The sequence below is a fragment of the Mustela nigripes genome, chromosome 5 (genome assembly GCF_022355385.1).
Source record: "Mustela nigripes isolate SB6536 chromosome 5, MUSNIG.SB6536, whole genome shotgun sequence".
Classification (NCBI taxonomy): Eukaryota; Metazoa; Chordata; class Mammalia; order Carnivora; family Mustelidae; genus Mustela; species Mustela nigripes.
This window is the reverse complement of record NC_081561.1, coordinates 22,999,758-23,012,352: the sequence shown is the minus strand read 5'-3', so window position 1 is coordinate 23,012,352 and position 12,595 is coordinate 22,999,758. Positions and strand designations below refer to the sequence as shown.

General features: G+C 39.6%; 1 protein-coding gene across 2 annotated transcripts in view; it reads left to right on the top strand.

Moving 5' to 3' along the window:
* Positions 1-497: 497 nt before the first annotated feature.
* Positions 498-12,595, top strand: part of C5H6orf62 (chromosome 5 C6orf62 homolog) — a 14,309-nt gene continuing 2,211 nt past the window's right edge. Inside the window, exons 1-4 of one of the 2 annotated variants that reach the window (XM_059399563.1) lie at positions 498-653; positions 4,250-4,426; positions 5,771-5,893; positions 10,283-10,417. In XM_059399563.1, the coding sequence (XP_059255546.1) occupies positions 612-653; positions 4,250-4,426; positions 5,771-5,893; positions 10,283-10,417 (477 nt within the window). In that variant the 5' untranslated portion in view covers positions 498-611. Of the gene's footprint in view, positions 654-675; positions 2,037-4,249; positions 4,427-5,770; positions 5,894-10,282; positions 10,418-12,595 lie in introns of those variants that run through there. The other variant, XM_059399562.1, reaches the window with a different exon arrangement.

Here is a 12,595-nt window from a genome sequence, read left to right as displayed (position 1 = left end):
CTCCGCGTCCTTCCCTCCGCCGCCGCCCGGGGCGCCGAGCCAGACTATGGGTCCCAGGTGGGGGCTGAGCGGCGGCAGCAGCGCGGGCGGCCCGGTCACAGTGCGCACTGCAGCGGGGATGGAGGGGCTCAGTTGGCTGGTGGTTTTCTCTTGACATGGCTCCTGCCCGTGCTGCGAGCAGCGCCCCCGCCGCCGCCTCCTTTTCTGCCGCCGCCACCGCTCCGCCCGCCGGCTGCGGCTAGAGGGCCCGCACCCCGCCCGAGAGTCGGTCCGTGAGTCCCGGTCTCCGCGGGGACAGGGAGGGGAGTTCCCCGTCACCCGCCCCCGCCGCCTCAGTTCCATCCCCTGCCCCCTCGGGAAGCACACTAATGACCCCACCCTAAACTATCCAAACTCGGGAAACATGGTCTGTTCAACGTGAGAGCGAGCTAATCCGGAATCCGGGAACTTAAGGGTCTTTTTTTTTTTTTTTTTTTGGGAGGGGGTGGGCTGGGCATACTTTCAAAAAAGTAATTAATATTAACACAACTATTTTCTTTTCTTCCTACTGGTCCTTCCCATTTACCCTCTCCCGCCTCCTCTACCCGGGCGGGAATGGTTTCCACGATGAAATGAGTGAAAACCCGAGTGATCCTGTGTCTCCCGTGGTGCGAGTGAGTCGCTGCCGCTGAAGGCAAAGGGTGGGGGTGGGACCTGGGGGGGGTGGAAGGCAGGTGGTCCCTGGGCACTGCCTGGGATCCGGGAGAAGAACCCGCCACCTTTGCCTCAGCAATGCTCGCAGGAAGATAAGTCGCACTCCCCACGATCTTGTACGGGGGCAGATTCCTAGGGAAGGCTCCCTTGGGGAATGTAGGACTCACTGCAGGGCTGAGGGTGTTGGGATCCCGGGCATTAATCAGGTCTAACCACAGAGCCGGAATAATAATTCTATCGTATTCTATACCCCCTTTCTCTCTGCCATCATGATTTTCCATGGCAGCAGCATTAGCAGCCGCCTGAGGGTGAAAATGTGGGTGATGGGGAAGTTGGTAATGACTCCGCTGTTTTTTCTCATGGCTCCTTTGGGCAACAGCTGTCCGCCCCCGGTATACACTGTAGTTGATTGCAGGGAAACCCTGTACCTCTCCCCTTCCTTCTCTACCGATTTTGCACTTTTCTCTTTGCTCACCACCAAGTGTAATCAATAACAAGCACTGACAGTTCATAGCAATAGTGAAATCTGAAATAACTTAAGAATTAATTAGGTACTACGGCCATGGATCTGGCTGGGTAAAATCCAATTGGATATTTCAGTTTCATTCACCTGCCCTGTTTTGGTGTTTTTTGGGGGGGGGGGGGTTGGGGGTTTTTCTTTTTCCCTTTTTCTTTATAAATTTTTTTTTGTTAAATTTTGGTATTTGGAAAGCAGGGATCATCACACTTTGCCTTCCCCGTTCCTTCTCATAATCCCTTCTCTAAAGAGGGGTGGGGGGTAAATCCATATGGATTTTAAGGATTGGACTGGTGTTAGCTGTGTTTTATTGCACACCTAAATCCTGATAATAGGCTTTTCATTTCCCCCCAAAGCCTTTATTTTGGCATTTAAGCCAGATGTGTTTTCCAAAAAGTTAGTTCCAAGTATTTTCTCCTCTCTTTCTTTCCTTCCTCCCCTTCCTTTTTCCCAAAACCCCAAACGTTATTGTCCAAACATGACTGGACAGCAGCTTTTGTTTCTTGACCCTGTAATATGACAGTCTGCTAATATTGCCAGGAGGTGCAGTTTTTGGGTTAACAGTCGTGATTTTTAGCTATTCAATCATATTAGCAGGAAAAAAAATGACTTGTTTCTGTTGTACTTGAGTCTTAAGAAAAAGTGCCCATAGTTTAGTGACAATTTCCAAAGGCTTTAGTACCACCTGTATTTCAAAATGGGGGACCCAAACTCCCGGAAGAAACAAGCTCTGAACAGACTACGTGCTCAGCTTAGAAAGAAAAAAGAATCTCTAGCTGACCAGTTTGACTTCAAGATGTATATTGCCTTTGTATTCAAGGAGAAGGTAATTTAAAATTCTTAATGTGAATTAGCACAAGTGATTTTTGTAAGTGTATATTAAGTTATTTGTTACCCGTAAAATAACTGCTTATTAGGTTAAAGAGTGGTTGACAGAAGTCTACATGTGTGCTTTAACCTGAACCTTCCCGGGTAGTTCTCTGCATGTGTAGTTGTGGTATGACTGCGAAGGGAAGGCTCGAGTGCTCCTTGGTTTGGAAATCCTCTGTAAAGCTCGGTAGGGTCCCTTTTTAGGTGACCTGGGGTGAGCAACATTGTAAAACTTCTCATGTAATGTTTCACAAGAAGTTTCATTTATGTGGAGTTACATAGAGAACATATAGCTGAATTTAAAGACTGTTTATAAAGTGGGATATTTGAAAGTGGTGAATTAGAATCAAAATGTTCACATGCTAAAAGTAAATAGTCTGTTCAGCTTCATGCTAAAAGTACCTTTTCCCGTGGTACATTAGATGAAATACAGTACTGTTAATTTTTAGGAACAGTTACATACTGAAATGGTTTATTTGTGTTTAGAAGTGCAATTTATTAAAATTCAAAAGGACCTGAAGGGGAAATTTAAATTTTGAGGGGGGCTGGCGAACATAATCAGAATTAATTCCACGATTAAATAGCAAGTAATGAGTTGTGAGTACTCACAGAGGACATGATAAAAGCAGTATATTTCAGCGATCTCTCTTTGACGTGAGATTAGGTTATGAATATAAGGAAATACTACTTTGATTTTTGCACCTAAGTTGTGAGCTAATTTCAGGATAGACATACATTCTTGGTGTGGTATGTACTTAATGTTTGGAAGTTTCCCAAGTATTTATCCCACTCTTAACTCTTCTAGAGGTTATTAGTACAGGCATACCTCGGTTTTACTGTGCTTCACCGTATTGTGTGTGCTCTGTGGATATTTTGGTTTTTTACAAATTGAAGGTTTGTGGCAACCCTGGGTTGATTTAAGTCCATCAGTGTCATTTTCCAACAGCATTTGCTCAGTTTATGTCTCTCTGTCACATTTTGGTAATTCTTGAAATGTTTTAGACTTTTTATTAATGTATTTGTGACAGTGACCTATGATCAGTTACTACAACTTACTGAAATCATGGTGGTTAACATTTCTTAGCATTATTTTTCAGTTAAGATATGTATATCATTTTTTTGGACATAATGCTTATTGCACACTTAATAAACTACAGTGTAGGGTAAACATACTTTCTATATGCAAAAGATTAATTCAGCTTCCTATGAGACTGACTTTATTGCTGTGGTCTGGAACTGAACTTGTGGTATCTCCAGGGTATGCCTGTATCTAAGAATGCTCTTAGCAGCTTGAGTATAGCATTGTAAAGGGGTTTCAGACTGGTTTGTATTAAAGTCATTGTTCCAAGATTGGGTAGTACAGGGAATTTATTTCTCCATTTTGTCGTCTTGTTAATATGTTAACTGCAGGATTGATACGATCAGGTTTTAATTGAAGATATTAGAATGTAAGTTCACTAGAAATCCAAGACCGAGGTGGTGAGATGAGTTCTTTACATTTATATTAAATACCCCAAGTTGTACTGTCTAGTTCTTTTAACACTGTAAAACCCAGTTTTTACTCCATGAATGGACAGTATGCAGACAATTGTCCTGAGTAGTTCATGAGTTTTATAAATTGATGAGCACTTGGTCACAAGTAAATTTGAAACTCAATTTGGTAGACTTTTTTTTTCTTGTTTCATGTATTGACAGTTATTATATAGTATCTAAAAGGAGTAAAGAAACTTGACCCTTTTAAGGAGTTAAAAAATGTTTAATTTATAAAGCTTTGTTAACTGCTGAGATTTTAATTTAGCTGCATATAGAATCAGTTAAATGAAAGTACATCAAGAGTAAGTCCCTTTTTTTTTAAACATGAGGTATGTCTGGTGTTTGTTTCTCATAGTGTTTAAGAAACATTGTTCATAATAAGTTACCTGTTACGGATACCATAATACTATAAAACCATGCAGTAAAACATTCTGATAATAGCCTGTTTGTGTGTGGTTGGGGTAATGGGGCTCAGGGAAGTAAGAGGATCCACCTATTTGAAAATCTATACAAAAATTAACTTGGTTAATAATTTTGCTGAGTTAGTATAAAAGTACCTGATGTTGTAAAGTGAACTGGGTGTTAAAAGACAATGTGCTATTGGTGGGTTAATACACCTTCCCCCCCCCCTTTTAGAAGAAAAAATCAGCACTTTTTGAAGTGTCTGAGGTTATACCAGTTATGACAAATAATTACGAAGAAAATATCCTGAAAGGTGTGCGAGACTCCAGCTACTCCTTGGAAAGTTCCGTAGAGCTTTTACAGAAGGACGTGGTACAGCTCCATGCTCCTCGATACCAGTCTATGAGAAGGGTAAGTTCCGTTTTTCAGTCTCAATTTGGTAAGTTTTTGTGAGTTAAACTTGCTCCCCCCGCCCCCCAAGTATGCATACTTGGTCACAAGTCTTTTGTTGACTTCAAAATCTTGGGGTGCCTGGGTGTCCCAGCAGGTTAAGCCTCTGCCTTCGGCGGTAATGATCTCAGGGTTCTGGGATCGAGTCCCGCATCAGGCTCTCTGCTCAGCGGGGAGCCTACTTCCCCCTCTTTTCTCTGCCTGTCTCTCTCCCTCTTGTGATCTCTGTCTGTCAAATAAATAAATAAAAAATCTTTAAAAAGTTGACTTCAAAATCTTAAAAAAAAGAAAAAAAAAGTTGGCTTCAGGGGCACCTGGGTGGCTCAGTGGGTTAAGCCTCTGCCTTCGGCTCAGGTCATGGTCTCAGCATCCTGGGATCAAGCCCCATATCAGGCTTTCTGCTCAGCGGGGAGCCTGCTTCCTCCTTTCTCTCTGCCTGCCTCTCTGCCTGCTTGTGATTTCTCTCTCTTTGTGTCAAATAAATAAATAAAATCTTTAAAAAAAAAAAAAGTTGACTTCAGATAAAACATGGATAAGTTTTCCTCTGTGGTATTAATGCTGATAATGGTGTTTGTTATTGCTGGGAATAATATTTTATATTACTCTTCATTAGATTTTTCTTTTGTGGGGAGAGAACTAACATCATGCTTGTTATAAAAAAGAAGCTTAAAGTAGAAGGAATTATTGTTCCCAGCTTTATAAACTTCTGTAACTCATTGAAAGTTAAAATGAACATACTTGAACAAGACATCCCCATAATTACTGGGATTGGGAAAGGCTGAAGATAACTATGTACTGGTGTGAAAGAGGTTTATTAACCTTTGAAAATTAATACACTGGACTAGGGTAATAAGGAATAAGAGTGGAAAAATAATTTTCTGTATTAATAAAAATAGCAATTCAGCTGTAATAAGAATGTGAGTAGTAGAAGACCCCTTTGCTTAAATATTAACTAGGTTCTGATTTCGAAAAATGGAAATAAAAATACAGAGACTTCACAAGAAAAAAAAATGAGCTTTCGTTGTAGTTTTCACCATGTGCTGATTAATTTAGGTCGTACTGTGAGGAATATTGGACTGGTTGACTGGGTGGACCCTACAGGATAAAAATTAGAATCAGACCATGAGCTATTCAGGATATATATATATATACAGTCCTATTACTTTTTGGTATATAAAATGGTGCATAGTGGACCTTTCGTACTTTTGAAATGTTTCTATAGTCAGATCTATAATTCGTGACATGTCTTGTTACAGCTTTGTTTCTTTGAAAGTAATTTTTTTTTTCTTTTTTATCTTTTTGTAGGATGTAATTGGCTGTACTCAGGAGATGGATTTCATTCTTTGGCCTCGGAATGATATTGAAAAAATTGTCTGTCTCCTGTTTTCTAGGTGGAAGGAATCTGATGAGCCTTTTAGGCCTGTTCAGGTATTTTATTCTAAGTGTGGTATGCACTAAGTGAGTAAAAACTCCTGGGATAAAAGCAAACAAATAACTCCTGGGATAGGGCCTAACATAAGAAAAATTTTGGGAATATGCATTATACTAATCAGTTTTTACTTCATGAGTTACTCCCATCTGTTTGACTATTGTGCTGCAAGAGGAGAAGGCATTGGGGGACAGAATCTCTTGAGAATGAGTGTGTCTTTAAAATAATGGCCAGAGAAAATATTTCAGGGTAGATGTTTGTTGATGTGTAGAAGGGCCTATGAATGAAATTGAGAAGATCTCTCCCCTGTACCTTACACACTCCCGAAATAATATACGTAACCATCCGGCTCTCAGAGGAGTCTAGTCTAAGGAATGGCTTAAGAAACCCTTTTCTGGGAGCACCAGGGTGGCGCAGTCACTTAAGGTTGTGATCCCCCAGGGTCCTGGGATCGAGTTCTGCATGGGACTCCCTGTTTAGCAAGGAGTCTGCTTCAGACCCTCCCCACATTCGTGTTCATTCTCTCTCTTGGCTCTCAAATAAAATCTTCAAAAAAAGAAAGAAAGAAATAAGGAAAGAAACCCTTTTCCAGGGGTGCCTGGGTGGCTCAGTCGGCTAAGTGTCTGCTTCTTCCTCTCCTTCTACCCCTCCCCCATTCATTCCCCCCCCCCCCCCCAAATAAAGTCTTTTAAAAAATAATTTTCCAAAAGTAGATTTGTGTATAAAACTATACAGGAGAGAAGTAAATCTGGTAGTGGTTCTTAAGTAATCTTCCTTCACATTGACTTCTGACTTGACATTTGATGTATTAGTTTCTAGTTTTTAAGAGCATACGCCCAATATGTATGGGCGTATGCTCTTAAAATGATCCTAAATTTATTTATAATACTTTATTTGTATAGGAGAGAGTACTGTAATATCCACCAAAATGTTAGTTGTGGTTAGTTCTAGGTCAGGTGTAGCTCATTTTTCTTTTTTGTTCTGTGCATATGTAGGTATGTACATCTATATTTCATAACTCTACAATGATGATACTTTGGTTTATAATCAGAAACCTAAATAAAGACATTTAAAGATCACTTTAAGCATACTATACTACATATTAGAATGCCTGTTTTAGGCTAATTGCTTAGAAACACGAAAGTTAGGGGCGCCTGGGTGGCTCAGTGGGTTAAGCCATTGCCTTCGGCTCAGGTCATGATCTCAGGGTCCTGGGATCGAGTCCCGCGTCGGTCGGGCTCTCTGCTCAGCGGGGAGCCTTCTTCCCTCTCTCTGCCTGCCTCTGCCTACTTGTGATATCTCTCTGTCAAATAAATAAAATCGTTAAAAAAAAAAAAAAGAAATACGAAAGTTATTGAAAAAATTTTGTGTTCATCTGTTACCATGAACCATCTTTATGGTGTTTTTGTGTATGACAGACAAGACATACTCCCCATGGTAATGTTCCTGCACATCGCTCAAATTACTGTTCCTCCTCCTAAGACTCACTTGACAGAAATAAGTTCTAAAGATAACATATAGCCTAAATAGAGGTTGAAAGTATTATATATTTATATCTGTCTTCAATGGGCACTATCTGGCTCATGTGAACATGCTGGAGAAGGGAAGTTGGATATAAAAAAGCAAGAAGGCAGGAATGGTAAGGAATGTTTATAGCTGCCAGCACACGTATTGCATCTCAACTGTAACTGCTCTCCAGAGGCACTCTTAGGATTTTTATTATTATTATTTTTTAATTCCGAAATCTTCATTGGAAAAATTTTGGTCCATCACTCGTTGTATTTTTTAAAATTTCTAATACTCTGTCTTTCCTTCTGAGACATTTGGGATAGTATAATAGTATAATAGTCTTGTCTCAAGTTAAGTTCTAACTTTTGAAATCATGGCTGCTTATTGAGTGTTGCCTGTGCTAGGCTATCTCCTGAATACTTTATATACATTTAATCTTAGTCCTTATAAGAGTTATGTAGATAGGAAGCTCCTTTTCCAAAGGAAGAAACTGAGGCAGAGTTTAGGTAAACAGCCCAAGGTCATGCAGGTAAGTGGCAGTCAAGACATAACTCCTATAAAGCTTGTGCTCTTAATTTGCTACTCTCTTTGTATTATGAAAGCCTTAAATTACGGGCAGAATGTAAGCACTATGTAGGATAGAGGTAATATGGTGTAATTTTAGAGTCCAGCTATAGGAAAGAAGTACAGTGTAAAAGATGAATTTACTTCCCCAGTAATTTAAAATAAATGAATATCCTGAATGAGAGGCTTGAAATATAAATAATTTAGTTCATAAGGCAAGTGAGAAAAGGAAAAGTAAACTTGAAAACTTTTTTTTTGGTCTTGAAGTACATGAAATGAGATTTAGTAAGAACCACAGTAAAGGTTGTTTTTCAATAATGAGTTTGTGCTATATTCAGGGTATTAGGGAGTACTGGGAGGTATTAAAATATCTCTTATTTCCTCTGTATCCCTAAATGCTCTTGGCTACAAATTAGTTTTTCATCACACTATTCAAATATTTTGTTATTCTGGGCATTGCTTTCATGCCACTTGAATTAAGAGTTTTCTTTTTGGTGTACTATTCCTTCCCGAATCTTTGTATTTTCACTAGGGAGACAGAGTAGGAGCCAGGGCGGAGAATGAGGGACAAGTAGATTAACCGATGAGCACAGAGCAGAGCCCAACACTGGGGCTAGATCCCAAGACCCTGAGATCGTGATCTGAGCCAAAGTCAGATCCTTAACCAACAGAGCCACCCCTGCAGTATTTTGACTTTGACACAGTAGTGTTTATGTTGGTTCTGTTCCAGGAATGACATTTCCCAAATTACCTTTTCTTAGTGTTTTCCCCAGGGAAAATTACTGTCTTCTTTCAAGGCCTAATCCAAAATCACATGCTAATACTGTCCATAGTGTCCACTGTGTTTGTTATTTCTCCCTTCTTCACATAGCACTTTGAAGATACCGCATTTCAGGGTTTTACAAATGATGACATCTTATTCTAGGAACGATCCGAATCAAGTTAGGTTTTATATTTGCATGTGCTTGTCCTTTTGGCCAATATAAGAGCCCCTTAAGGGTGGAATAACCTTATTCATATTTTTTATTTAGTAACATTCCTTTCATATAGAAAGAGTGCAATAAATATTTGTGCAAAGGTACAATTGAATATTATTTACACAATTATATGTAGGGATAGTGTATCTTACGGCTTACAAGAAAAGTTGGGTGTTAAAAATTCTAGATAGCAGGAACTGATGAATTTTCTGTTAGTATTTACTGTGGTTTTTGATATAATGGGAGAATAAAAATGGAGTCAAATGGACAGTTTTTTTTTTTTTTTTTAATGGTTCAACAATTGTTGATTCTTTAAGAGTTGTTCCTTGAATTCCCCAGTAGTCTAGTCATTTCACCCAGCATTTGGTCTCTGCAGACATTTTGTGGGAGGATAGAGTTGATCTTCCTACGTTAAGAGTAAAAGAGTGTTCTGATTTGGTAATAGTTATTCATAACTTAATTTTTTTAGCCTGAGAAATGTGCATAACATTTTTAAAAAATTCGAGGGGTTCATATATCCTCCACCCCATCTCTGTGAGGACTGGAACTGTATTTCAGGTGTGGGCTTTAAAGCCCACTGTTGCATTCATTAACTATTCTGATGGGTTATAACCCATTTATTTTACTGGAGAGGAAGCTGAAGTTTAGAAAAGTTAGGGGATATGTACAAGGTCACATAAGTAGTAAGATGGACAGCTAAGATCCATGATGGGTGTTCTTTGTAAATAGAAAGGAAGCGGATGTTACTGGCTTAAAGTACTAAGTTGGGAGTCTCGAGCCAAATAGGCTTGACAAGTCTGGTTTTAGGGACGTCTGGGTGTCTCAGTTGGTTAATCATTCAACCCTTTATTTCAGCTCAAGATATTCATCTTGGGGTCCTGCGATTGGACTCTGCAGGGAGTTTGCTTGAGATCTTCTCTCCCTCCCTCGCTCCCTATCCCCCCAATCTTCTCCCCCACCTCCATATGTGCACTCTGTCTCCTTCCCTAAAACAAAAACATTTTACAGAATGGCGTAAAATTGAGAATTAGGGTCTAGTCACTCTGATGAAGTTTTTCTTGGTCAAATTCTATAATGAAGTGGTATCCAGTAGAACATTCTGTGATGAAGGAATACATCTCAATATTGACTGTTAAGAATGGTGGCCACTGGCCACATGGGATTATTGAGCATTTGAAATATGGCTAGAGTTACTGAAGAATTCAATTTTAAATTAACATTTAGTGAATTAAATTTCTGTAGGCACAGTTGACTCCCATGTTGGACAACATAAGGATGCAAGATGTTTCAGGTGGGATAAGGTCTTTATAGTTACATGTAAATGTATTTCTGCCTTAGGCCAAATTTGAGTTTCATCACGGTGACTATGAAAAACAGTTTCTGCATGTACTGAGCCGCAAGGACAAGACTGGAATTGTTGTCAACAACCCTAACCAGTCGGTGTTTCTCTTCATTGACAGACAGCACTTGCAGGTAAGCCTTGTTTAACTACTTAACAACTTGTTTGAAAAGCTTACTTGTTAGCAAACTGTTTTCTATATATGTTAATTGTGTTTTGCCACTTCAGCACTGCATTAATTTAGAAGTTATTTGAAAACCAAATAGATATCCTGGCATCACCCTAGAACAGTGGTTCCCAAGTTTTGCTGCATAGTAGAACTACCCGGGAGCTTTTAAATGTCATGATTCTAATAAGCAATAGAGTTCTAAAAATGCCCCTGTAGAGCTTTTCTGATGTACAGTATGGTCAGCAGATCATAACAACAGATTCTTAAATAGGTAGACTCTCGTGCCCTACTCCAGTCCTGGTTGGTCAGAGAATCAGTGTTTCGAACAAAATCCTTAGATAGGTAGTAGCACATTATATTTTGAGAAGGTTTGGCCCTAGACCTTTTAAATAGGAAAATCTAAAGGAGCAAGGTATGTCTGTGTTTAGAAGATCCACGTGTGTTTTAAGTAAGCACTTCCAGTTTAAGCAACCCAGGCATTCCAGATTATTTTTTATTCTCAAGAACGTTTTTTCATTATTATAAACTTGAATATCCTCACTTGGAATTTACAACAGATACCTTGTTACTTAACCTTAAAAATAGCATTTTAATTATCATTCATTCAACAAAGGAGTGCCTACTTACTGTGCCTGGCACTGTACAACAGTGAAGAAGACAGAAATCCTGTCCACGTAGATTCCTACTCCATTGTGGGGGAGGCAGTAGGGCAGAACAGTATGTAATTGGTGAGCGCTCAGAGGAAATGGGTGCGGGGTTGTAAGCTGTTGTGTGGGAACCCTGATGGTGCCAGCAGAGGAGGCCTCTATGAAGAGGAGTTGAAGTAAAGGCTTTTAGAAGAGTATGTGTGATGCTAATTTTACCCCCCCCCCCTTTTTAAAGATTGTATTTATTTGTTTGAAAGAGAACAAGAACAGGGAGAAGGGCAGAGGGAGGAACAAACTCACTGAGCTGGGGCCTGACATGGGTGGGGGTTGATCCCAGGACCCTGAGATCATGACCTGAGTCAAAGGCAGATAGATGCTTAACCAACTGAGCCACCCAGGTGTCCTTAATTTTGCATTTTAGAGCATGGGTTTCTTTTTACTTAGAGTATGTAAGGCAGTAAGAAAACACAAAGGTGAATCATACTATTGTGTTCAAGGGGCTGAGGACCACTGGGCAAGATTACACACTGACTTTATCTTGTATCTTGCAAGACTGAATCTTGTAAGAAAATGTTAAGTAAATATGTTATAGGTACAAATAAGAGCTGTGGGAATTACAGAAGAAAGTTGACTTCAGTTCGGGGCATTTCATAAAACAGAAAAACCATGACGTGGTTGGGTTTGGGGGTTCTCTTTTCCATTTCTTCTTTACCTTAGCTTTCTTAGTGGTGGATATTTTTAAGTGGCTTTGTTTTTCATTTATAACTACTTGTGTAATTTGAGTAAATTTATTGAGAGAATACTGTATAGCTGGCTATTGACTTATATTATGGAATCCACAGCAAAGACTTTGAGTCTTAGAAGATTTAATAATGACTGTATACTAATGTAGAGACTTCATTTTCCTACAGATACCTAGATCAATAATATATAGAAATGACAGGTGACTTGAAGGAGTTACTTTGTTTAAATAAGTAGTAAGTTGTCTTCTGTTTATATCTAGGTCAGATGTTTTCTGTGCTTTATGAAGCAAATAGCTTCAGTCCTTTTAATGAAAAGAAAATTGTAAGCTCATAAACTAAATTTGCATTGTAGGTAGGGTGACCAGCAGTCTTTCTGTCTAGAATGCCCTGGTTTTTGCACTGATGTCCCAAGTTCTAAAAACCTCAATCCCCAGGGCAAAGTGGGATGGCTGGTGTCACTTTCATTGTAGATGGATTTGGTCTTCAGTGCTCTTAGGTCCCCCTTCTTTCAGGTTCCTCTCTTGATCTTCGTAAACCGGAGATGTTGCTGTATTTGTGCTATATAGAAGGAGGGAACTGATAGAGTGGCCAGCCCAGAGCCTGCTACGTACCTGAGGCAAAGAGCTTTACAAGTAGGAGCTCACTTAATCCTCACAACATGTGAGCTGTAGGTTTTATTACTCCCTGTTTCATAGGTGAGGAAATCAGGAAACTAAAGAACCTGATCTAGATCATCTAGCAGAGATCTCGTGC